Below are 27,217 nucleotides of genomic sequence, written 5' to 3' on the forward strand. Positions count from 1 at the left end.
GCTCCACTTCGGTCCGCTATGCAATGGAGTTTGAAGCAAGTTTAATGTTAATAATATTACGATGGAGCTTGGTTGTCACAGTAAAAAAGTCTGGAAACATGTGCAGACTGGAGACAGAGACGATGTGAACAGTGTCCAAGAGTTTGGAGACTGAGTTGGAGACAAACACAGCTTTCACTAGCTGTTAGCCATTAGCTTCATCGTAGTAAATGTAAAAACACATACGAACAAACGAATATTATAAAGACACACTAACCATTCTGAAACGTCCTGCTGCAGTCACAGAGTCTGTACTTCTTCAGCAGCCTCTCCTTCTGGGTCCCATTCTGGGTCAAACTGGTTCGGCTGAACAAAAAAAATCTCCGCGAGCCATAGTGATACATATATATATCCACTGTAAACATTAGCATATGCTACTGCTAACGCAAGGGGCTTCCCCTCCCTGAGAGTGATGTAGCAGGAAGGGCTCTCCAAGTGGGCGTTGACAGACGGAACTCATTAGCATTTAAAGGTGCAGGCACAGAAACAGACTGCTCTGAATAGAGCTCTGTAGAGCGACTTTTAGACAGCTTAAGTTCAGGACCACAAATGGGTTTGGGGCAATGCCTATCGAATACAGAGCTGTTGGACCTCTGACAGCTGTGTGAAACTGATGAAAAACAGTAAAATATGGGACCTTTAAATATAAAACTACAGTCGGCAGCAGGTTAGCTTCACTTAGCTGAAACAGCTAGCTTAGCTACAGCCAACCCAACATAAAACCCCAGTTTGTATTATTCAGTGAGCTTCAGGGGTAGATAGATGGATGGTAGGTAGATTTTTAACTTTTGAACGAACCCAGCAGAGCTAGGCTAATGCTAGCTGGTCCTCATCTCCAAGCTATAAGCTAACCTTCTCGTTGTGGAGTCATTATGCATTTCTTTTAGTAATATATGATTTTAAATGCAAGGATTTTACTTGCTTTCAACAGTGTCCTGTGAGATTAAAGTGAAACTCTCCACCTTAACTGTCCTCCATGTTATGATGCATTCAGAGATCGATACTTCTCAGCTGGCAGGACGGTGGCGAGTGGAACAAGCATCTGCTAACGTGAGTTGTTCAAAAACTTTATTTTTAGTAAACTCTGTGTACACAAACAATGTTCTCAATGCTGGTGTTCATGTGTAGAGACCCTGGTGATACTACGAGCAAAGTTTCATGTTGTGCTGAGACTTCTTAGTGTTTTAAAAATAGATATTTTGATGCTAGCGTAAAATTGCCCGTAGCGCTCCCATTAAAAATGAGTTTGACCTGAAAATGAAAATACGGTAAATCTTGAAAGTGCCTCTTTTATCGTACACATGCTTTTACACAAAGGTTTGACTTATATACATTCATACAAAAAAAGCCTAAGTTGCATTTTGGCGAGAGTTTCACTTTAACCTTAAAGTATTTTTAGGATACTTCTACTTTTACTTTCTTCCACCACTGTTAGCATTTGTGTCGACATGTCTTCCAATCATCTCACACTCTATCAGCAGTATGATGTAAACTTAATAATAAGGCGGGCGTGCCCTTACTGGAAAGTAATTTTGAACACATCATCGCTCTTAAATTATTAACCATCCCATCAGCATATTGGAACATGTGGCACAGTCTGATAAAAAAAAAAAAAAAAAAAAAAATCGATGAGCTTGTGTTGTGTGGTCACAGAGGAGTCGGTTAAACACAAAATCAATAGCAAGACTCCTGGACTTGGGATGTCGTAATGTGTTGATCGTCTGTTCGGTTGGAATTCCCTTCCCAGCCCCCCTCCCCTCCCCTCCCTCCCCCTCAGCGTTCAAGCCCCCATGCATGGACACAAGAAGAAGAAGAAGAAGCAGAGAGGAGGTTGTATTTTGTCATGTCTGTATTTTTGTCTCATTTTCACAAAACATGTACAGGGGAAGGAAAAGCCTTTCAATAGAACCTGAGGTATTTTTGCGTCAAGCAGCCTAAGGTATCAGGATTTTCTTTTAAAAACTCATCTAGATTCATCAGTGTTCTTAGATGCGTTGCTATTTACACAACATAATGATAATAATAATAATAATAATAATAATAATAATAATATTTGATAACAACAATTTTAGCAAATGGGACAGCCTGCATCATCTTTGTTACATGTCATAAATAATTCTAACAACATTTTCTTAAAAATATAGGGAGGAGGGTCGAGGAGAGGGGAGGTTGCTTGAGCCTCGGAGGGGAACATAGGACTCTATCTGAACTTACTGTAGCTGCAGCAGCCCAAAAGGTCAAAGGTCAGAGATCACCAGAGAAAAAAAAGAAGCTAATTACGGGTCAAAGGAAAAAAAAAAGAAAAACACATTTTACATTATAAATAAATAACCATCTCGCACCAGGAGAGCAAAGTTTTCATTTCTGTCACCTCAAGATATGAAGATCCTCTTCTTTTTTTTTTTTCCTTTCCGTTGTGTTATGCTGTTTGTATCAAAGCTTTGGAAAATAAGAAATAAGAAAACAAAACAAATAGACTGAGCGAGAGAAAAGCGAGGGAGCTTTACGGACATGCATTGTGCTGATGTACCAGCAGCTGTGTACCCTGTGCTGGGCTTGGCTCACTGAAAGATCCCCTGAGAATAAACAAAAGGGTGTGTGTGTTTGAGTGTGTGTAGGGCCTATGCTTTAATGTGTGAAAGTACATGTAAGTGCATACAGTATAGGGTGTGTGTGTATGTATGTGTGTGTGTGTGTGTGTGTGTTGGCTTCAGCTTTGGTGGAACGTGTGCCGTGATGATGTTGATGGACTGGTGCTGGCTCGGAGAGGAAACTCTGTGCAAGTCTATAAATTTCAGACTTGTGCAAGAGTGTGCATCTGTTTGCATATTGTTGTTGTTATGCAAGCCCTCATGAAGCGGGCGAGAAATTGTTCTACTGTCTATGAGCGCACTGAGCGTGTGTGTGTGTGTCTGTTTTGCCTTCCTCAATCAGACAAAACAAACTTTTTTTTAACACTTGAACCTTAGATTGTGATAATCCATGAACAGACTTGCAGATGAGCTAAAAAAGAGGTCCTGTTCTTATATCTCTCGCTAGTTTGGATGTTTGTATCATCGTCCAAAATGCAAAAAAAAAAAAAAAAATCCCACAGAGGCTCTATATTAGTACACACAATTCTCAAGATTTGGCATTCGGAGTATCGTGTCGCCGGGCTGTGAGGAGAAACTGAAGTCGGTTATCAGAAAGCAGAAAAGTGCATTCAAAAAGTCATAGATCACTCTCTCCCCAGAAAAAAGAAGGAACAGCACATATTGCTTGCTTGATTTTGTTGAATGTGTGTATTTGTTTGTGTGTGTTCATAAATACCATACAGCAAATAATAATAATAATAATAATAATAATAATAATAATAATTCAACAAAAAGAAAAAAAATGAAATAAAATCCACAAAACATTATATTATTTCTCATTACCAGAATGAACCAATACAATAAATTAAAACTATAACTGAACAAAAAGAAGTCCATTAGGAGTCCATTAAAATTGCTATATATATTCATATTGTATATATAGTATTTGTCTGTCTGTAGTCAGCCTTTCTGGTGCATGCTCAGTGGTGACCATAAGGTGGTTGGCTGGGAGCAGTGGGACGGGGGGATGAGGGGGTCTATAAAGGACGAAAAGGGTCGTTTAAAGCGAACCCTCGCCACCATCCCGAAACCTCAGTCCCATCACGCTGTTAACACTGGAAACAAGGGAGCCAAAGTCAGGAAAGACACACTGTGCTTTAGGGGGGAGGGGAACACTGCCCGTCGCTAAAGAGTCTTCAACTCAGAGTTTTTCAGGGTTTTTTTTCAGCTGCAAAATGCTGAGGATCCTTCATTGTTTGGATACAGTACCGCCATTAGATTAAGTCCTTGGGATCTCTCTGCCTTGTGCTGTGGTGATGGTGAGAGGAGACGGTGCTGTTAAAGGAGTCTGTTATTGTCGATGATGTTGTTGTTATGCAGAGTCTGTAGCAGGCATGAGCCAATGGGAAGGGAAGGGAAAGGCAGATAGGGCAGGGGAGGGCGGACGTAGCCGTGCGAGGTTCTGAGGCTTTCTGACACCGGGGGTGAAGCTTCGGGTAGGAAACACAGGGCTTGGTTCAAATCACAAGGCTATACACCCACTGAAGCACACTACATTTGACCGCGGGCAAACAGTTTGTGTCCGAACTCTGTCAAAATAGGGATATTCTATATAGTAAGGATGCAACATGACACTTGCCCTGGGTCGTTTTTCTTTTTATCAGTGACAGAGCTCAGAAAAAAATTAAGAGTTTCAGTACCTACAGTCGCCCCCTGTACCCCACCCTTCCCCCAAGACTTTTCTTCAGATCCGTGTGAGAGTTCAGGATGGTTATGGTCTGCTAAGCACCACATCACAAGCTCGGTCTGTCTGTCCTGGTGCCAATGTTAGCCCGCTTGCTAACATTTTCACATTAACTCTCTTGTTTGTGTGTCTATTTGTCCTTCTCTCACTTGGAGTCTTTAACACTGTCTTTGAGGGGAGCACAAACAAAAAAAAGCATTTTCTGCTCCCCGTCCGCCTCTTGTACTCCCTCTAACCAGGTCCATTTGTGCCCTCAGAGGACAGCTCTGGTCATGTCCATTATCTGTCAGGATACCTCGATGATCTCCATGCTCCCAGAGAAGCTCGACTGCTTACCAATCTTCCCCAGTTCTTCCCGTGATCGAGTCTCGGAGATTCCCTCCTCGAACTCCATCTGACAGCTGCGCCGCTTGAACTGCTTCTCTGACGCAGGCCCGCTGTTGCTCACCGTGGACGACGACATGGAGTCCCTGTGGTCTCTCTGTGTTTGTGGCGCCGAGGGCTTCTCCCTCTGAGATTTGTCTCGTAACCGCACACCTTCGCTGCAGCCGAATGCCACATATGCAGAACTGCTCCCAAACCTCACCGATGACTCCTCCTCCTGTCCAACCCCTCCTCCTCCCAGCTCCATCCCTCCATCACCGCCCTCTTCCGCCCCAAAGTGCCAGGGGGCATCCGTGGTGGGGGTGACGGGAGTGACAGGAGTGGTAGCTTGGACAGTGTCTCTGTGTTTGGTCCACATGGCCCCAGACCCCACAGTGGGCAGGGAGGGTAGTGACAGGAGCAGGGAGCCCTTCAGGTTCTCCTCCAGGCTGGGGCTCTTGTTGTCCAGCGACAAGCTGAGGGACTGTGGAGGTTGGTGCGGGTGGGAGTGGATCGGGGAGCTGCCGCAGCTGTGTTTGGGTTTCCTCCTGGGTCTGGATGAGGAAGAACCAGACCGATGGACTCCTTCACGCAAGCCTCCAATGCTGCCCCCACTGCCTGGCGAGGGGAACGGTGAATCAGAGGAGCTGGGGCTGTCTAGGACGGGAGACTGAGAGCAAACACCATTGGAGGTGCCTGTTCCCGGGCTGTCAAGCTTGCACAGCTTGGGGACGTCTTCAGAGTGTGTGGGTGCCATGCTGGGGCAGTTTGGACTGCTGGGGGAGTAGACTGACTTAATGTCCAGGGAGAAGGAGCGTTTAAGCCGGTTAGTGTCCATGATTCTCTCCGCGGAGAGGTGCAGGCCGTTGAAGCCTTGCTGGAGGGAGGTTGGTGATGGCAGCTTGGGCTCTGCTGGGATGTGTGGCTCTGCCACGGATGAGTCATAGCTGCTGCGGTGACCGTTCATCTCGAAACCTGTGTTGACTCCATTGACCTCGGAGCTTTGCTTGGTGTTGCTGTCAGAGATCTTGTCATCAGAGGTCAAAGCTTGCAGAAGTCGCAGGCCCTTCTCAAACTCCAGGAGCTGACCGAGGAAGTTGAAGTTGGGGGATATGGACGGTCTTCGATCCTTTACAAATCTGGAGGAGGAAAAGAGTTGGAAAATGTTAGTCACAGGAAAGCAGTTTTAACAAGGTCACTGTAAACAGTCTGAGTGCTATCTGTGGCCAAGGTTTAGCAGGATGAACGAGGCTCAGGGTGCAACAGTTTTTACTGACGCACAAAACATAATCCTGTGCCAGTGTTGTCCAGACAAGGCAAAGCAAAGCCTTTTGTACACAATCTGCTCCCTGGCAGCCATTTCATAATTTTCATTTCTCACGACTGGGGGGGAGGATGAGAAAATCGTCTAGCATTACTTTCAACAGTGAGTTGCCTTTTTACAAGGGCCGACACCTTAGCTCAGCTGGTGGTGAATGGGAGGAGCGAGCGTACCTGTAGGCATCATCTGATGACAAGCCCATTGTCTTCATGATGTATGCAATGGCGATGGTTGCTGAACGTGAGATTCCAGCCAGGCAGTGCACAATGACTCTGCAGTTTGACACCTTAGCTTTGTCTGTTGGTTGGGGGGGGGGACACACAGGTATGAATACACATGTTTAACACAAAGTCTCTGGAGACAATCAACGTCTATTGAAAGGAAAACTGACATTTCCTGGAAGAGTACAGAGGGTCACCTGAACGGATGTGTTATACCTGAATCTATTGTCACCTAAGCTGCACGTGAGCGATTATTGACTGTGACAATGTGAAGATACGTTGTATTGGATATCACGGCATTCTTCGACACATAACTTGAGATGATTTCACTTCCGTCAGTGGCTGTTGTGCCTTTTTTACTGCTAATCTTTATCATAAATTCAAACACTTTCACTACAGTTTCATCTTACCTATGAATTCATTAGTTTTGTCCAGCCAGGGAAGCAACTTCTCACAGTAGTTGTCATTAACTGGGATGCGCATAAAGTGGCTCTCGCTGATAAAGTCTGGCTTGGGGCAGGTGTTGCTGGCATTCAGCACATAGGTGATACCATTCTGGGCCATCAGATCCTGCAGAGACAGAGATAACATTGTTTTAAGGTCATGTTTTGTTGCCAGGAAACAAACAAGTTAGATAACTCTCAGTAAGTGGGTAGAAAAGATCTGACTAACCTTGTTGAGGACGTCCTTCTGTGAGCCCAGGTAAAGGTGTGGCAGGATACGAGTGGGCCCTACATTAGCCACAGGCAAGCAGGGCTGGGACAAGCTCATAGGCAGAGCAGTGGCAGGTTTGCCTTCACACAGGCCGGGGAAACAGGAGGAGAAAGCTGCAAAGCCTCCTGCAGAGAAAGAAAAGAGGAGAGAACTGGTTAGGCTACCAGCTAATGGTTTTCCACAGAGCGGTCACATGGCACACTGGGGACTCTGCAAAGAACTCATCAGGAACATTGCACTGCCATTAGCGGAGCAGACAGACGCTCTGAAGCCTTTTCAGAGGTGAATCTGGGCTACAACGTCTGGGTCCCGCTTAGTGCAACAGGAGCAAGAAAGAGGCTCTCTGTGCTTCTGTGTGCAAGTTAGGTTAACTGCTGGGCGGCCAGGAATGTGTGTGTCTGGCCCTTTAAGAGGCAGGCGGCTCCACTTTTGGCATATGTGTATATGTGTGTGTGTTCGTGTGTGTGTGTGTGTGTGTGTGGCTCTGTTTCCTGCATGAGCTCATGTCCTGTAGCAGTGCATTGCGTCAGGCCGAGGGAATGAGAGAGGCCACAGGTGCAGGGCCAGGACAGAGGCCCAGTAACATCCCCCTGACAACCACACACACACACACATGCACACGCACGGTCACGCACACACATTAACAAGACACAATCTCAAGACATGTTCACATAATCTTGCAGTCAACATACGCTCAATATTCACTCTCGCTTGCTCTCAGATAGGCACTGCTCGCCCCCACTACCACACACACACACACACACACACACACACACAAACCCACACTCATCATTACTCTGCAGTACCGCAGTTGTATAACTACAGGGTGGGGGCCAATGAGAAGAGGTGGGGGTGATGTGTGTGTGTGTGTGTGTTGAGGAGTGGGTAATGACCTCGCTGAGGAGTGTGTCGAAGGAGGGGAGTGCTTCAAGGAAACCCTGAGCCCCAGAAAGGAGATTAGAACCTAATCTAGGTTCAGCCCTGCCTAACCCAATCTGGGACACACACACACACACATACACACACACACGGTCACAGAGTGAGAGTGAGAGAGACATGACATCACTGTTCTAAAGTAGCACACACAGCACAGCGCAGGCAGGACATTGCCTTCCGTTGTAACGCACACCCAGCTGCAGCGCTCATGTAGCAACTGGCTGGCCAACACACACACACACACACACACACACAGAGCAAACAGTGTCAGCAGCGTGGACTGTGCACTCAACAGATATGGGATCTTAAAAAAGCGGCCACATGTAGTTGTGCAACCGGTCAGAGAATAGCAGTGCTGGTATTTCACGCTATGTCACAACACCCACCGCAGTTTCTTGAGGTCGGGGCGCATCTTCAAAAATGCTATTCCGGGCGCACTGTCCCTTTAAGAGCAGAGCGAAGAAGGGTTGTCTGTTTCCAGCTATTAATGGCAACCGGCGGAGCAGTGACATCAGCGCTCCACATGGGGGTTGGAGTGGAGGGGAAGGGGTGGACGGATAGATGCGGAGAGAGGGCGAGCAAACGATCAGATAACTCTCAAGAAGAAGTCGCAGGAAGGAAAAAAAAAGCTGGATGCAAAGACGGAGAGGCCGAGGGAGGTTGTGTCGATGATCTAACCTCTTTGGCCTCTTTGGAGACGACTGAACAGCCATATGTAGTTCACAGCTTGGCGTCACACTGTACAATTTCCACCAGAGGCCTCTTTCTAGTGATCCTACAGGCGGTGCTACAGTGCTGCTAATTGATAAAACAGAGGGGAGGAAGGGTAGTTCTTTGAAGGGTTTCTTCCCCTGTTCCTCTGTTCACAAGCTGCTGGTGTGGAGCCTGCACACACACACACACACACACAAAAGAAAATAAATGGTGCTACATATAGCCCCCCCCACCACCACCACCACAGGCGTATACTGTATCTGTGTGAGGAAGCGGTATGTTCCTGGAGACAGTTAAATCAACAGGAAAAAGCCTGACGTCACACAGCAACCATTTCCCCCTTCGTGTGTGAAGACATTGTTAGAGAGTTGTTAGAAGGACAGAAGGCAGGACGTTTGGAGACGGCGTGGAGAAAGTGTGTTCGAGTGTGTACGAATGGGGGGGGGGAGTGAAACACATAATGGAAACACTCCTCTAAAAATACTCTCCGCCGTTTGATCTCGTGTGAGTCTGGATTAATAATTACGGCCGTGATTACTGCAGCTGAAGTCATCTCATGCTGGACAAACATTAGAAGAAACACGGCAGGAAGAGTGAGTAAGGGGTTACTGGCATGAAGGGGAGACTGAAGTCAGAGATAAGAGATCAGGCCTGGCTGCTTTCTGAGGGCTATTACATTACAGTGACATTACGTCAACGCAATTACAAACACCTTCCTTGTAGTCAGAGCGTTACATGGCTGCTCCGCTAATGGACGTTAGTCACACAGGAGATAGCGTGTTATTGTCACCTCGTCACCTGACCCCACTCTACTTAAGGTTGCCATGACGGCGAGGAAGGGCAGTGATGTTGATGACAGTTGGCTCGCCGCGTCGCCCCTTCAGTGCTGTCATGATGGAATAAAAAAACACACACACACACTGAGCGTCCAAAGGGCGCATGAACACAGTAACACACACAGACACACACACACACACGACAGCGAGCACCAAATAACCCAAAGAGACGTGCCCTCACATTCTCCAGGAGACAACGATGACACATCCGTCCATTTCAATCCGAGCACACAAGGCGCACACATAAACACACTGTACACTCACGCTGAGGTCACTGAAAATACCCTGTGACACACTCCAGCCCAGCTGTCCGCGTAGATGACATCAGAAAGTCAACTGGGAGAGATGAGTTCACCGTCAGCGCGGCACGATCATCGCTCAGCGCTGCGTTAAACTCGAGATATAAACTAAACCCAAGTTGAGATGAGAGGATTAGTCGATTTGTTCATCCGATGCGGAGAAAATCAGCTGACCACTCTTTTGAAAATCGACTTTTCAAGCTGAATGTCAAAATGTCACATGCATTCCTTTGTCATTCATGACAGTAAATGTAGAGTATTTGGGTTTGTTGGACAAAAGAAGCACATTTGCTCACATGTTTAAAAATATGTATTAGACTAATTGATTCATCTTCAGTTGCAGCTTCATGAAGTTGTACTAAAACCCCTTTTTCTGCTGAACTGAGATGGGAAGTTTCCCCGTCAAGCAGAAGTTCTCTGCAGACTTTCTATTCTCGGGCTGATTAGATCACCTTTCTGCACTCTGCTACGTCATGTACCTTCAGCTTCTGGAAAATATGCTTGGGCAGGATGTGACTAACCCAATTCTTAACATGCAGTCAAAAAAAAGAAGAAGAAGAAGAAGAAGAAGAAGAAGAAAATGTTTGGGTAGAAAAGAAAAAAAACACACACACAACTGGGAAAGAGGGCACTGTGTCGCCATCGGCAGCACTAGCCAGCGGTGACTTCCTTTTTCCGTTTTCCTCTGCCCACTTCACCACTTATGCAACTGCTTATTTTCCTCTCTCTTTCCCCCGACAGAGCCGAGCACTCAGGCCTCCTTTGTTCGCTGGTAGCGAGCGATTGGAGGTTCCCCCCCCACCGACTCCTCGTCAGTCACTTCCTACAACTAACTTAATATTCACATTTCAGATAATAATCCCACAGAGAGGACGAAGAAGTACAAGTTAAAATGAAGATATCTGGATCAAATTCTGGCTTTTTTTTTTGTTTTTTTGGGAGGATGGGGGCTGCTCGGCTCTGTGAATCGATGCGGAAAGCTGAGAGATGAATGGAAGTGGAATCCCGGAGATATTGAGCGGACGAACGGAGACACACAACACCTGCCTGGCTGCGGTGGTTAATGGGAGCTCTGCTGTTACATCACTGCTGCTGCTGCTGCTGGTACAATCGACTGCCTCGTCAATACAAGCTCACCCCCCCTCATCCTCCTCCTCCTCCTCCTCTCTTCTCTGTGTGTTTCAGTCGCTTTCAGTTGCCCTCTTTAACTCGTCTGTTAATGGAGAGGACACACACACACATACACACACACACACACACACATATACAACACTCCAGAGCCTGGGGGCATTGATCTGCCTGAATGAGTCGCCCCTCCATCCCTCCATCCCTCCCTCCATCGCTCTCTTCTGTGGTTCATATCGGGGGAGACATGACGCCATCCTCTGTGCCCCTCCAGCTGTCCCCTCCACCATGAGGGGGACATTAGCATCTCAATGTAACCCCCCCACCCACCTCCACCATCCCTCACCCTCCCAACATGACATCATTGCACACATGTCCCACTCAGCTCCACAAAGGGAGCGCTGCAGCCTGGTGAAGCCATGAGAGTGTGTGAGTTTTTAAGAGTGGGCCACGTCTGTCAGAAAGTGTGTAGATTGACAAAGCGTAGATGAGCTGGAGGGATGAGGTCATCGGTTTTTCACGCGGGGCGTCAGGTTGATGACGACCCGGGATGACTGTGTGGTCATCACGTCATCCTGGCTGTTGGTTAAACTGTTTATTGTTCCTCTATCTTAGCGGGCAGATAGCGGGAGCGTGTCACTTTGATCAAGTGCTGTTTCAGCAGGAACGTGTTAATGCAACACAGGACTATAAACCCTCCCAGTAATTTCGCCTGCAGTCACAAATCTATTTCCACAGAGATGAGTGGAAGTGTCTCAAAATAACCCGTGACAGACGCAAGTCTATTTTCACCTGCTGACGGCAAACATGGGATTGTTGTTTTTTTTTCTTTTTGTCTGAGCTGATGAGTTTGATACTTGAAGCTATAAAAACCTGGCTTACATGAAGCGTGTGTGCATAAGACACACACACCTGCAGTACCAGCGTGGAGTGTGGCAGGTGTGCAGCGCTGCTGTGCAAACTGCTTTGAACCGGCTCTCTGATATGCACTGATCTGCATACAGCTTCTACATTTGCATACAAACTTTACACTAATATTTTCTCGTACATTTACAACCCGGAGGATCCGACTCACGCGTTCCATTTGATGAACATTTGGGGCGATGTTCACATTGAGTGTGTTGGTATATGAAAAGGATTATTGCACAGCAGCACAGCTCTGCATTGCCTCATCGCTCTGTGTGAAAGGTGTTATGTTAGACACCTGCAGTGCACACTGCACACATATTGATAACATAATCTCCACAAGACACCATTCTGCAGGGAGAGAGAGAGAGAGAGAGCAGGAGTGAGAGAAAAGCCAAGAGCAGAGGAGAAGAAGGAGGAAGAGAAAGAGGCTTTGTGATAGTTTTACATCTCAATGACCACAGGCTGAGAGAGCATGAGCACTATGTCATAACGCGGGTCACGGCTCTCATTCTCTCCCCACGAGCTCTTCTTCTCTCCTCTCTTTCCTCCTCAGTGCTTCTCGTCTTCATAATGTCATCCTCTTAATCCTCCTTTTTCTCCATTCTGTCCCTCTAAACACATTAACTGCACAAACAAAAAAGGTGGGGAAAACAATTAAAAGCGCGTTCGGCGATGTGTTCTCTCAGCCTGCCGCGGCAGTAAATCCCACTATTGATTCGCCGCACGTCCTTAGAAAATTCGATTCACATCTATCTTTCATTTGCAAGCGCGTCTGGGCTGGAATACCTCAATACCTGAGAGCCCGCTGAGCCTTTGTACTCAGTCTGCAGTGCACAACACTATTATCACATGCTTAGGCCTTCATGTACAGCATCTGAAAACGTCCCCAACAGTCAAATCAAGAGCAACTTCTGTTTTCTGTCACATTAAATCACACTCCACAATCTTTGCATCTTCACTCTGTTGTGAAGATGTGCTCGTACTCTTATAACTTGTACACACACACACGCACACACACTTCACTTCTCCTGCTCTGAATCCAGGTGAATACACACCTCGTAGCTCTCTCCCCTCCTTCATCCGGCGGACCCTGATCTTCAGCCTCATGTCTGTGTCCTGCAGGTCCGGCCAAAAACAGTCCTCCGCTGGGGCGATCACCACATCCAGAGGCATCCCCCAGAACACACTCTGCCCCACACACACACACACACAAAAATGTTCTGGTGCTCCTTCCTTCAGGGATGGAGCGAGCCGCTTCGCCACACAATGTAAAAAAAAAGAGTCCAAACAAAACACACAGAGGTGTTCTCCTCCTGTGTAAGGTGAGCCCGAGAGCGTGAAAATCCCAAGTAACAAAAAAAAACCTCCTGCTTGTGTTCAAGTCCACTCTGACCTGGACAGCTGCTCCAGTGTCCAGGCAGTGACCCTCAGAGAACACTACAACAAAAAACTAGTCCAAAATGTCTGCTGACACACTCCTCAAGTCCACCTATAGCCAAAAATCCCATGCAATGACCACAAGAATTCCTAAAATGCTCCGGCGTCAGAATTCAGTAAATTCTGTGGTTTTCGTGAAGGCCGGTCGCCCACACAGACGGCGACAGTGAAAAACAAAAGTGTCTGTAAAAAAAGAAAAGAAAAGTGTCTGTATAATAAGCCAGCTGTAATGTTCCTGCAGCTGCTTCACAGAGCGTCAGTGTGTCTCTCTGAGCGCTCGCTCTGTCTCTGTGAGTCCACAGCCAGAAGAGCAGCCCACTATTGTTGTGCTGCTCCACTCTCCCCGTCTCTCATTCGCTCAGTCGCTGGATTACACTCCTCCCTCTCCCTCCCTCCTCCTGCTCTCTCTCTCTCTCTCTCTCTCTGCAAAGAGGATGACGGAGCTGCACTCTCTCCTCGAGCTCTGGGGGTGAATGAGCTCACTTGCCGTGAGCTCAGACTCTACCCTCCCTCCCTTCCTCCCTCCCTCCCTCCCTCCTCTGCTACCTCCCCTCCACCCTCCCTCTCTTGTGGAGCCAGCGCTCCGTCATAGCTAATGTCTAAGGCATGTAACCACATTCCTTACTCACCCAACAAATATGCGGCCACCTCAGGGGCCTCGCTGCGGAGCGGATCAGGGGAGGATGGAGTCGAAGACACAGCTTCATAGATAAACGTACGGCTGAAACACTGGAGAGTCTGTGTTGTTGATTACACGGAGGAAAATGTTATTGGCTTATTAAAAGAAGCTCGCATTGACGTGTGTGACAATGTGGCTTCTTAACATGAAGGACGACGTCTGCGTGCTCGCTGAGGGTTTGTGAACTTGAAATAAAGTCGATTAATCTTCCAATTAATTCCACGATTAGTCTAAAAAAAGAGTCTGGAAAAGGCTCATCAAATTTTCCCAGAGCCGAAAGGGAGATGTTCAAATAGCTTCTTTTGTCCAAACAATCAGTCCAAAACCTGAAGACTCTTCCTTTAACATCACCAAGGACAAAGAAGAGGCAGCAAATCATTTCATTTAAGAAGCTGAAACAAACAACTGCTTGACATTTTTGCTTGAAAAATGACAAAATTGTTGCTGATGATTTTTCCTCTGCACCTTTAACAGATCTGTACAGTGCATCAGTATGCAGACGCTGAATTCCTACATCAGGCCGACTGCCTTAAATGTCTGCATGGTGCAGCGGGGGATTAGGACTTGTGTCAGTGTGTTGAAAGCTGATTTGTCTCTGAAGGTGCGGGAATGTGTGTGACTTCACCGTGTTTCCTGCGCTGGTTCATGTCTAACGCGCCTGTGTTAGGACACTGTGTTCTTGTATAGAGGATGAAAAGGTAGACAGGAGAGGAGAAGGAGAGGAGAGGGATGCAGGGGAGGGAGGAGGAGGAGGAAGAGGAGGTGGAGGGGAAGAAAAAAAGAAACGAAAGCAGACAAAAGAGGAAGGGACGACTGGAGGTGATGAGAAGACCAAACTAGCTTGTGGTCGGCAGACATCACCCGTCTGACAGGCCACAGACTCTCGGTACTTTACTATGGAATGACAAACATGTAGGCCACAAGTCCAGCTATGGAAACACAGCAGCACAGGACTGAACAGAACCGCTGGAGGAGAATCAAAGAGAACTGAAGGCTCACTGAAACTCACACTGCTACAGCTTTTTAAACGACATTTTTAAAGTCCAAAAAAAAAAAACGATTTAGCAATTTAACACGACGGCTTCCATTATCTGTCAACTCCTTCTTGCTGGGAAACAGAACAGATTCTGTAAAGCAGAAGCTCTCATGAGTCCTGCCAGTCTGTTCAGTCTCAGGTTGGGACATCACGGTACACTGATTACATTCAGACCGGGTCGGATGGGCTTCAAGTACATTAAGTCATCACCGCGGTGAGCCCAGCTCCAAAAAAGGGGGCAAATAAGCTTATACAAGCTGTCTGGTGAGGGGGCCAGCTGCATGCTGATGACTGACCTCATCTCATCACTACAGACCTCTGAATGATCACACGCGCTTGAGAACAGCCTTACGTCACCCTCCTGCTCAACTCCGGGTCACTGAGAGCGGGAGAGGGAGAGGAAATAGGTCACTTGGCGATGATGATGAGCTTTGTGAAAAATGCAGACATTGGTTTTGGGAGGGACAGAGAACAAACACACACACACACACGGAAACACTCTCATCACACACATTCTGCTCCTCGTCTGCAGCCGGTTGGAGCAGGTGTGGCTCTCCATTGTAGTCAACAGGGGTCACTACACTTCAAACGCGTCGATCATCACCCCGGTTTGGATCCACACCTCAGGGTTTGGTTGTTCTGTCGGTGTGGCTCGAAGGCATAAAAACCAAAGCGACACCTGCACACACACACACACACACACACACAGCGAGTAGAAGCGACAAAACAAAAGCCACCGCCGACGTTTTAACGCTCAAACTCTCCCTGAAGCAAACAGCGCTGCCTTTATCTCCCCTCTCCTCCTCCTCTAGTCCTCAGCAGGGTAACAAGGCTCAGAATAGGAGGTGTGTTAATTAGAGGATAACAGCCAAGACGCTAAAAATGACAGCCAAGCCTTTTTTATTGACTGCACATGTGCTGCCCTCCCTGCTGCGACAGAAATAGGTAGGTCGGTCACTCCGGGTAGCCCCCACCTCCTCCTCCTCTTGACAACTCTTAGATTTAGAGCGTGCTTTTATGGTCGAGGGCTTGTTGCCGGGACAACGCACGGTTTACGCACACACACACACTCACGGTGACAGCCAAAACAGACGGGGTGATGAGCGGAGACGAGCATGAGACAGCGGTGTAAGACTGAAAGAGAGACGGTGGGTAAAGGCCAAAGGGGCCTCGAACACCAGAGAGACACGGCGCGCAGGTTGTTTTCAATGCTGCAAACTGCGACGAAGAACGAACGTCGCTCATGTGCGAGCAATTAAGACGGTGAACACGTGAATATGTCAAATAATGAAGTAAGTGTGTGAGATCTTCACAGTAGGATAATAAAATATCCTGGTTTCATTATGGTTACAAGAATGATTTATTAGGTTGTTGGACAAAATATTACGTCTTATACTTTTTTGGCCGATGTGACAGAATGAAACTCGTCCGATAAGCAGATTTTCACAGTATGACAGCAGTCGGTTTTTATAGCGCGCGTGCTGTGGAACCTGTCCACCGCTGCAACACGACACTGAGGTACTGGCTCTTTAAACTGACAGGTGTGACCTCCAAGTTGATGGCACCTTTCTCTCTTCTTCACTCCAAACACGTTTTCACTTTGACTGCAATTCTTACTGGACATTAAATATTTTGTACATTATCTTAATTTTTTTTACCTCCATATTCCACATTTTAGTTTGTCCTGGAGGAGGCATTCATGTTGCTCTTCTTCTGGGTTTATTTCAAGTGAAATACATATTTTTTTAATTCCCATTTTGACTTATTTTTTTTAGTAGTTTTCAAGCAACTGAGGCTAATTTTCTTACTTACTTCTTAACTAAAATCTAGATTTATGCTAAAATCTATCATCTAGGTTTGTACTCAGGCTTCCAGACATGGATCAGAATATCCTATTGTGATTGTTTTGACAGATATTACGATTGCGAGATGATTCAGGATCATTTTTGCATCACAATTTTTATTTTCACGGACAAAACTATTAAAAAACAACAACGATGTGACTTTTGATGGAATCTGTCACTTGTATCAAAATATTGCAGCTTCTCGATATCATATTCTGATTTTGATCGTATCTTAGTGAATTGTACAGCCTCAGTTTGTTCTAATTTAATAATATACATAAAATATTTTTCATTTGATATACAGTATCTTGTCAGCGCCCGTTCCCCGTCCCTCTTCAGAGAGACAGGCAGCGACAGGAGCGTCATCGTACACCGCGGATCATCTGTCAGGATATCACGGGAAAGAGAGACGTCATTCTCCGGATAGGGCAGGTTAGGCTGATGAAGACTTTGAGTTAATGTGTGTGTGTGTGTGTGTGTGTGTGTGTGTGTGTGTGTGTGTTGCGGTCGTCCGTGAAGTGGAGCAAGGTGAGAGGAAGAGAGAGAGGACACTGCTGCAGGGGTGAGGGACGGGGTGGACAGTTATTTACTTCAATATGTGTAAACACAAGCATATGTGCTCGTGCATAAGTGTGTGTGTGTATGTGTGTGTGTGTGTGTGTGTGTGTGTATCTGACAGTGCACATATAGTGGTGTGTGTGTGTGTGTGCGTGTGTGTGTGTTGATAGCGCTGGTTGTCAGGGGATCAGTAACAAGGCTGCTCTTGCAGTGATGTAATGCCTACAGGAGAACACAGCTGCCATGCCTGGGGGGTGAAGTAGTCACCGGGGAGGGAGAGGGCAGGATGGATGGAGGGATGGAGCAATCGGGGGGGGGATGGGTGGAGGAGGTACGGGAGGAGAGGAGAGGAGAGGAGAGGAGGGGGCGATGAGGTAGCTGGGGGTGCTGGAGGGGGGAGGTTGAATCCATAGGGAGACGGAAGCTGAAAAGATGTGGTCATATCGCAGAGGGACATAATGTGTGTGTGTGTGTGTGTGTGTGTGTGTGTGTGTGTGTGTGTGTGTGTGTGTGTGTGTGTGAGGGGCTCTGTATGAAATGTGTTTGTGGCACCAAGTATCAAAAATGTATTTTGAAAATCTTTATTTGGACATTTATTGATCAAAGTCGGGAAATTTATAACTTAAAACTATATATTTTTTAACTTAAACGTAACAATTCTGGCAGGTCTTTTGATAAATGCACAAAAAGAGAAGCTAGCTGAAGTTGAAAACACGTATATTCCAAGAACCAGAAGAATCACCTCGTGATTATGCGTAAATATCTGTTTTGGGACCGATAAACGGAAGCTATTAATGTCAAAAAAAGGAAAATCCGAGGAGGTGAAATCGAGTAAGCAACCAGAGGAGGATGGAAGGAGCTGCTTCTTAGATGTAAAGAGTGTGTGTGAGATTAAGAGAGCACTCACTGAGGCACTCACATGGTTGTGTGTGTGTGTGTGTGTGTGTGTGTGTGTATTCCATCTCTATCTGTGCAGCCTGGAGGGGAGGCCTGCTCGCATCAGTCATGCAGCAGACCCCCTGCCCTCCAAACAACTTAACCCCCTGGAGGAGCTCAGCACCGGAGGCCACTGCACCAGTAAATCTATCGCACTCGCAACGAAAATTAGTTTACACACACACACAAGCACGTACGTATACAACACACACACACATAACAGGAGAGAAGAGCTATCAAACGCACCGAGGGGGGCTTTCAGGACCAGACGGGCCCTCATAAACCAGATGAACGACTTAAAAATCCCAGTTGGAGATGTTCAGTCGTGTGTGTGTGTGTGTGTGTGTGTGTGGAGATAAAAAAGGAGGAGACTGTAAAGCTTCAACATGACATGTTACCGCAGGGCGTGATCGTACAGTATGTGTGCATGCATAAAGAGCCCCTGTGTGCGTTGGCTTTGTGTAAAAAGTGCGAGTGTGTAAAGTGAATGTTAATTTCAGCCGCGAGTGAGACGGCTCACAGCTGTTTTCTAAAGGCGTGGATGAGTAATGCATGTGTGTGTGCGTGTGTGTGTGTGTGTGAGGGTGAGAATAAAGGCTAAATATGTACAGGAGCTGAGCACATCAGTCCTCAGGAATGAGAAGATGAAGTATGCATGTATTTGTGTGTGTGTGTGTGTGTGTGCGCTCTCGTCTGATTTCCCCAGAGGTGAGTTTGTCTGCACAGCTTCACTTGAGCATAACGGATTGTTATTTCATTCTAAATGCTAATGGCCCGGGCCGGGATGCACGGGGTTTCCTTGCAGCACTCGGAGGCAATAATGCTGAAAACTTCCCCGCGTCTTCTTCCTCGTCGCGTCTCTCGCATGTCGGGCCGTCTGACGCGCGCGTGCGATAACAGCGCCGCTCCCACAGAGGAGCGCTGACGGCGGATCAGTTTGGTTTTAATGAGCTTGTACCGCCGCCACGTTCAGACTGACGGGCGGGTCTCAGATCAGTTCAGTGTTAATTAGCTCCTATCGGCGCAGCGGGCAGGCTGACAGACACTGTCCTGACACCGACGCTGGAAGCCACGCCATCTGGTCCTCTGTCGGCTACACACACACACACACACACACACACACACACACACATTCTACCTGTCTCACAGTTAACTCAGACGCTCTCAGATGGTGCCGCGGCGTCTCTCTGAGGTCTCTGTCTGTCTGCGCCTGTCGCTGAGTGGTGTGATGAGTCTCCCCCCAATATTGCTTTTACACAACAACTCCCATTATCTCATTGGCACACGCGGCGTGACTCACGGCACAGTGACCGGCGAGAGCTGTGTTAAAACCGCGAGGCCCAGTTTTTCCCCCGCTGACCTCAAACTGCATATCGGCGCCCTGAGGAAATAAAATATCTCATAATCAGTCTTTTCCAAACAGAAATGGAAAAATACAGATACTTGTGCTGGGTTTTTCCCCGGCGAGGTTACATGTTCCTGAACTTTGGATAGTGATACCTAATTTACAGTAATGGAAGAGATTAAATAAAGAAGCGCAGACATGAAGCAGCAGTAAGGCGTTAACACCCTGGAGACTGGATTTAGGGCGTACGGGACACAATGACAGCGGCTATCGCAAAACAACACCCGCGGTCAGGGTTGGCTTTCCTGCCTCTCCAGACCCCCGGAGACGCTGTGTTTGTGCGAATGTGTCACATCCACAACGCTGCAGTGACATCACTCCACCAGCTCCAGAGGAACAATAGAGAGGGAATGATGTGACGCCGTGAGAGGAACTGGGCAAGCTGCTTCTGTGTGCGCCCGGCCAACGCCTGCATCAAAAAAAAAAAAAAAAGCTCTGATGGTTTTTATGGTTTTGTACTTAAAGCCAAAGAACAAACACACACTCCTGACACATATTTGTATACGTTCATGCTGAGCTCGCTTAGGCGTGTCCCTCTTTCACCCCGGGGCGAGCCCTGATGTCACTTTATCAGAAACAGGAAATAGTTACACAACAGAGAGGGAAGTGGCCTCTTCATCCACACATGTGTGTATGTGTTAGTGTGTGTTTGTGTTTATGTGTGTGCCGAGGAGGAGGAGGAGGAGGAGGGAGGAGGTTTCAGGAGGACAGGGAATGATCTCAAACTGCTGCATTCCTCAAATCTGGAACTCCAAAATTAGCCTGTTGCGATGGAAAATCTAGCCGTCTCTATCAGGAAGCAGCAGCGGCCCTCCGAGGTTCAGCCCAGAAAGTTTGTGTGTGGTCAGCATGTATTTACGGTAATAAGACCTCCGTTACAAGCCAGCGTGCATACCAGGCAAAGTGTTAAAACCGCTGAGGATTTAAACTCTCCGCTCTGCTTGTGCCAATGAGCCCCGGAAAAAAAGAAAAGAAACCCCCCCCCCCCTTCTTTCTTTCCTTCTTTGGAAAATTATTAACAAACTGTGCATTTAAAATAGATTTTCTCATACCGGTAACACAATTCTGGAGGCTTCCAAGAAACAGAACCTCATCCGCACGGAGGAGGTGCAGGCTAAATCTGATTAAAGAAAAAAAACATGGCAACCAATTTAGGTAAATAAGGAAGGAGCGCTGTGGAATGCCAGAGATAAAGAGCATCAAAGACGGCACGGTGATAAACAGGAATCCACCATTGTTTCCAGGGAATGACGCTGCGACAGGAGCGGCGGTGGGCAGTCCGAGCATGAATGGAATCCGGTGGACGCGGGCCAGCTCCGGGCCGGGTAAACTAGCATCATTTTCGAGCTACTCCTTTTCCCCCTTTTTTTCTTCTGCCTTTGGAAATTTCCACTCCACATGTGTGTCAGAGTCGTCAGGAGAAGCGCTGCAGTGGTAAACTGATGGCGCAGCAACCGAACTACGGAGCACTTGGCCTAAATTCGCGGCGAGGTCGGAGTTATGAGGTGCTGACGGGGGCGTAGCGCCGGAGAGAAACGGGTCTGGGTTAGCGCGCTGCTCAACTTCAGCTCCTGTTGACCCGATGTGTTGACACTGCCTAGGTAACCGTTTAAACAAACTATTTTTATTCCATGCCGGATGAATGCGTGACAGCAGGGGTGAGTGGGGATGTTCAGAAGTCCTCTAGAGGGATTTCAAAAGCAGCAGGAGCCACAAGGTATGCACTGTGACTGTACTGTATACACACCGCAGATTAAACAACCGTGGGAGACGTATTTAGAGCACCGTGGTACAAACACAGTCACACAGGAGTTCTCCACAAGCTTTATTTGCTCTAAAACAAGCAAAGTGCATCAAAACCAAAGGCTGACACTTAAAGGATCACCCCAAAAAACTGAACGTACTCGACCCCACGCTGGTGGAAAGAGTTCACAGAACAACTCTCTAGAAGCTCTGAGATGCCAAATTAAAAGGTTTTATTTACACCATTTGTAAAGCTGAAATCTTCTGAACCATCTGAAGAGGAAGGCAAGAAACTGGGCTGTGTTTCAACAGTGGTAGATAACATCCTTTAAAATCAATTTGGTTGATGTTGGGGCTTCTGCAGGATTATGCAGGCAGTCATTTTATGTTATCTTCTTCAGGTTTTTAATCTTTTTATTTTTTAGGAGAACGCTGCAACACTGTTTTGCTGTGACGCTCCAGCAATGTTTTGTGGGAACTACAAAACTTCACCTGACTTTCCATCAGCATGGCGGCGAGGAGATAATGAGCGAATCTTTTAATTTTGGGGTGAAGACTTTCTTATATCACAGTCAGGCTATCTGCATTTTCAAGATTTGATTGAATCCTCAAATAAACTCAAGCATCTTAAATATCAACTCCAATGTAACACTTTTACACTGACCTGTTGAGTTTAAGGACCTTGTATTTTTTTTTTTTGCATGCATGCATGCATACAACATAGTGAGAGACTTCGTTAATCACATCTCAGCTTATCTGTTCTGTGTGTGTGAAGTTCAAATCCAGAGAATTCATGCACATCTCGTATGCATCTGGGAGAAAATGACTCTCTTTTCTTCGCACGCAAGAGTGTATACATATGACTGTGTTTCACTGTGTGTGTGTGTGTGTGTGTGTGTGTGTGTGTGTGTGTGTGGCCCACTCTGAGCCGGCAGAAAGGACTCTGAGTGATGGAGGAGAAGGGGAAGAGGAGCAGGAGGCAAGCAGAGCAGTGAGATCACGTCATGGTGGAAACATTTGGCAAGGGCTCACATAAACACACACACACACAGAAGCGCACACATAAACACACACACATTGAGACGTACACACACACGCGCGCGCTGGCCTGTTTTGAGGGAAAGAAGGGGAAAATGACATCAAGCTCATCATGTGAGGCCAATGAGACGGACGAGGGAGGGGGTGAGAACGCTGGCAGAAACAGAACATTGTTACATAAAACTCGCTGCGGGTCTCCTCCGGGCCCTGTTACTACATCGTGTGTGTGCGCGGCGGCTCATACGCCGGAGTTTCTGCGAGTTAATCGTTTGCACAACGCTTCGTCAAAAGGTGTGAGGAGCTCGTTACGTACCTGCGGAGTGACTGTTTGCAGAAAAAAACGAGCGTTACGTCACCACGCAGCTCTGAGGCTTCTCAAAATCTGTAACACTTCTCACAGCAAGGAGGTGATGTCAGAGATATTTTTGTAGGCCATTTTCTTTGACCTTTGTGCTCCCGTGGTGCTGGGTGGGGTGGGGCCAGTGTGTGTGTGTGTGTGTGTGTGTGTCCTTGTGAGTGTGTTTGTGTATCTACAGGCCAGGGTGAGAGCACCGAGGCCACTGGCGCCAGATGTGACGACCGCAGGAGTCTGGGCCTAAAAATAGCGCTCTGTTCTCAGCACCGTGAAACAGAAGAGAGGAGGGAGCGGAGAGGAAGAGGAGGAGGAGGAGGAGGAGGGGAAGGAGGGGAAGGAGCAGGGGGTTGGAAGGTGAAGGGGCTGAAGGAGTGATGGAAGGACGGATGGAGAGGAAGACGAGGTCATTGAGAATAATGTGTCAGATCTCCCCGGGGAAGGTGAGCTCACCTCTTAATGGCACCACTGGCTCCTTCTCAATGAAATCATTGATCTGCTGGAGCTCCCGACGGCGTAATGGAGAGGGGTCAGATGGAGGGGGGAGGCAGACGAGGGGCACGGAGGTGCAGAGAGGGCAGGTTAGGAGGTTACGAGAGGGGGAGGACGGAAAGGAGGCTCACAGGCGTAATTAAACGTGCAACCGCTCTGACCCGCAATGCAGCCAATCACAACACACCTGGAGGCACAGAGCGCTACGCAGCGTCGATTGATCACACCAACCTGATCTCCGTCACACAGGTAGCACTCTGCTCCTGTCTCACCCAGAACGGACTTCAGATGGCGCTGTTCGCAGCACCTTTGGGCCCACGAGGGAATGCGCTTCCTGCGAGCAGCAACAGAATGATGCTTGCCTCATCCCATGCACACATGCTTGCACCTCATCACTCTGCAGGTGTGCATGCACGCTTGTGTGTGTGTGTGTGTGTGTGTGTGTGTGTGTGTGTGTGTGTTTGTTCTGGCTCTCTCTCTCCACTCGGGCCGGTTCAGAGGATGTGGAGACTTCCTGCTGGGCTCCAGAAGGAGGAGAAGAAACCATAAAGCGAGACTTTCAGCTCTGAACGCGACACAGGTCAGCATGACGAGCTGTCTCGCTGAAGGAGCTCCCCGACCACACACACTCTGACACATACACACACGCACACACATGAATGCACATAAATGCAGCCCCCTCAACCCTTGCGCACACACACACACAAACACACACATTCAGGATGAAATGAGGAGTATTACCTCATCTCCTCAACGACTCTCCTCCTCCTTCTGTTTTGTCCTTCTCTTTTTCTCACACACACACACACACACACACACTCCCGAGCATTGCCTCATGCGTGTGCACGCACTACTTCATATGCACATATTCATGCTGACATGCGCGCAGACACACAAAAACGCACACATGCACACGGACACAAACAGACCTCCTTATGTAGCTCTTTGGAATTTCTCAGTGAACGGCTGCATTGTGAGATTCGGCCTCCCACGATTACCTCACTTCTTCTGCTTTTCTCTGATGCACAGGCGCACACACACACACACACACACACACACACACACACACACACACACACACACACACACACACACACACACAGGGGCCACCGCCCATTTGTATAACAGTAGAGGAGAATGACACATGACTGAGTTGACCTTTGTACCTCTGTCTGTGCAGTCACACCCTAACCTGATCTCATCAAAGCCCCGGGCTGCACAGGAGCTGCCTGTGTGTGTTTTTAGTGTGTGTGTTTTTAGTGTGTGTGGGTGTGAGTGAGTGAAAGAAAATGAGAGAGTGAGAGAGAGAGAGAGAGCGAGGGGAACCTTTCATCTGCTAATACCTCCCATCAGTATGTCATCGCCGTGTCTCGTCCTGTGTGCTTTGGCGTTGAGCTGGCATTCTGACAGCGTGGGAGTCGGCGTGCTAACCTGTTAAAACCAGAACTGTGTCCCAGTTACGTACTATGTAACGTACCTATTAATCATCAACGTGCACTCTGTTTCTCTGTGTTACACAAGAAACGATCTGCCCATCGGACTGTGGAGACTTTGGAAAGATACTGCAGGTCAGACTTGAGAAAGAGAAAGCAAAAAGACTTGAGACACAACTCTCTGGAAGAAATGTAACAGCATCAGGTTCTCAAGTGATCTCAGTCTGCAACTGGACATAAACTAACTCGGACTTGGTTAGTATGTCGTGTGGAATGTGACGCAGCTCGAGTCTCGCCGAGCCTGTTCAGCCGACACACGACAGGCGGAGGGAAGTCAGATGTGCAGACCTACCTGTCAGGGTTTTACCTTGTGGACACATCACCTTGACTCGTGCTGCTGCGCCACACACACTGTCCAAGGAACACTCTTTAACTGTTTAGCTTAAAAATTAAGATTGTTCAGAGAATTTTGCATCATTTTTTTTTTTTACTAGGAGCTGCTAAACAGACACATTATCATGACTGTCGGTTGGAGACGTCACTTCTGGCTCTGACTTGATGAATCAAAGGGGAATAATAATAAATGATGTGGATAATAACAGGTTATGGCAGTAAGTGCCCTCAGGTACGGCGTCCACGCTGCCCTCCGGGTCTCCACAGTTGCGGAGGATCTAAACCCGTCTGGCACGTGCCGTCATCCCTCGTCTCCATCTCATTTCCTTGTGCGGCCCTTTTCTCTCCTTTGGCTACGTTTCTTTGACCCGGTCGTGTGGCGCTTTAGTAATCCAGCGGAAAAAAACACTGGCAGATGGCGCGAGGGGAAGATTAGGAGCAGCCTTTGCACATCTGCAAACTCCACACACACACACACACACACACACACACACACACACACACACACACACATTACATGGATGACACACCTGCCAGCATCCCTCTCCCCACACCTTCATTTCCTCTGTCATGACCCGACTCTCTGTTTCTTTTTTTTCTACGTGCCTTCTGATTTCCCGTCGCTCCAATTTCCAGCGATCAGTTTTTCAGGGTACTTACAACAAAACCGCGTGTGCTATGAATAAAATGCACTGTCATTTTCATCACCACCTCACATCCTCTTGAATCTGTTATCCAACTCTCTTTCCATCTGCAGAACAGGAGTGCATGCTCTCTCTCTCTCTCTCTCTCTCTCTGTTTCTCTTCCGTTTCCCTGTTTTGATCATCATTCTCTTTCTGTTCCGTCTCCGCAGCTTCTCCTGCTAAAACTAGAACATGAGGTTCGAAGGCCATCATCAAAACATTTCATCCTGGCGGGCCCACATCAGAGCCGCTGTGTGTGACGCATGACACAGCTACGCAGTTGGCATCGGCTAGCATACCACCTAGCTACACACTAGCAGGCAGTGTTGTCTTTGTGTTTTTTTTCTGGCTGCGTGCTGCAGATTGGTGGGAAACACGCAAACTTTAGACCCACTGGGGAGGCAGCTGGCTCCGACCGAGCGATGTTCTCCTTCCTCGACAAACACACACACACACACACACACACACACACACCCACACACACACAGAACTCTGAAAAAGGCAAGACACATCAGCCCAAGCTCCAACTGGGTGAGATCATTTTCTGTGGTAAAAATACGGCTTGTCCTCAGAGAGACATGTTTCTCACACACACACACACACTTTCACACAGTCACAGATGAAGTCATTACATACGTGTGCATGCAAGCATGTTAAATGTTGAACCCGGCTCGGATTCATGCTTTGACACGCAGCAGCTCACATAAACATGTTCCTGCTCCCACGGCAGGTTGTGCGATTCGTGTTTCAAACAGAAAACAGGGTGAGATTCATCTGCCACACAGATTATTTGTCTCATTCACAGAAACAATGGCTCCACGTGCTCCATGACATCATCCACATGTGGGAAGTAGCGTGCTTCTTGACTTATTGATTATTTGGTGAATGGACAGAAACCTAAGAGGAGCCAACGATTGTTTTCAGATCAATACGTTCCCTCTACATGTGCTCAGGTTGTGTAACATGTCGTTCATGGTGCTAATCTGTCGAATGCAATCGATTCTCACAGTTTACGGAAAGTTTAAGTCATTAAATTTGATTTGAAACACCCAAAAAAACACATAAACCTACTCAAGATAAATGTGTCTCTGTGCCATAATCTCCCCTCTGGCGAGCCTCTGCATAAGTAACAGAAAGTTAAGGCAGAAAATCCTCTTCCACTCAGACGCCAAGCTCAGTAATTATTCTTTTATTCGCCCTGTCCATCCCATTTATGGATTCTTTTCCTCTCATCTCTTTATCTGAACCTCTCGCCTTCCCTCTTCTGCTCGCTCACGTTACCCCTCACTTGATTTGCGGCGATGTTTTCGGTGTGGTCTGCGTACGCGAGGCTGAAAATAAGTCGTCAGTCAGATATGAAGTCATCGCAGGAATTATTAGCATCGTAAATCAG

The 27,217-nt window shown here is 47.5% G+C and overlaps 1 protein-coding gene across 4 annotated transcripts in view; it reads right to left on the minus strand.

The window, feature by feature from the left end:
- Nucleotides 1–1,870: 1,870 nt before the first annotated feature.
- Nucleotides 1,871–27,217, minus strand: part of dusp8a (dual specificity phosphatase 8a) — a 47,601-nt gene continuing 22,254 nt past the window's right edge. For 2 of the 4 annotated variants that reach the window (XM_037107661.1, XM_037107663.1), the window contains exons 4-7: nucleotides 6,934–7,100; nucleotides 6,672–6,831; nucleotides 6,214–6,337; nucleotides 4,643–5,858 (exon numbers count right to left, since the gene is read on the minus strand). In XM_037107661.1, coding sequence (XP_036963556.1) covers nucleotides 4,643–5,858; nucleotides 6,214–6,337; nucleotides 6,672–6,831; nucleotides 6,934–7,100 — 1,667 coding nt within the window. Of the gene's footprint in view, nucleotides 5,859–6,213; nucleotides 6,338–6,671; nucleotides 6,832–6,933; nucleotides 7,101–12,849; nucleotides 13,685–27,217 lie in introns of those variants that run through there. The other 2 variants (XM_037107665.1, XM_037107664.1) reach the window with 2 other exon arrangements.

Source organism: Acanthopagrus latus, chromosome 8 (assembly GCF_904848185.1).
Source record: "Acanthopagrus latus isolate v.2019 chromosome 8, fAcaLat1.1, whole genome shotgun sequence".
NCBI lineage: Eukaryota > Metazoa > Chordata > Actinopteri > Spariformes > Sparidae > Acanthopagrus > Acanthopagrus latus.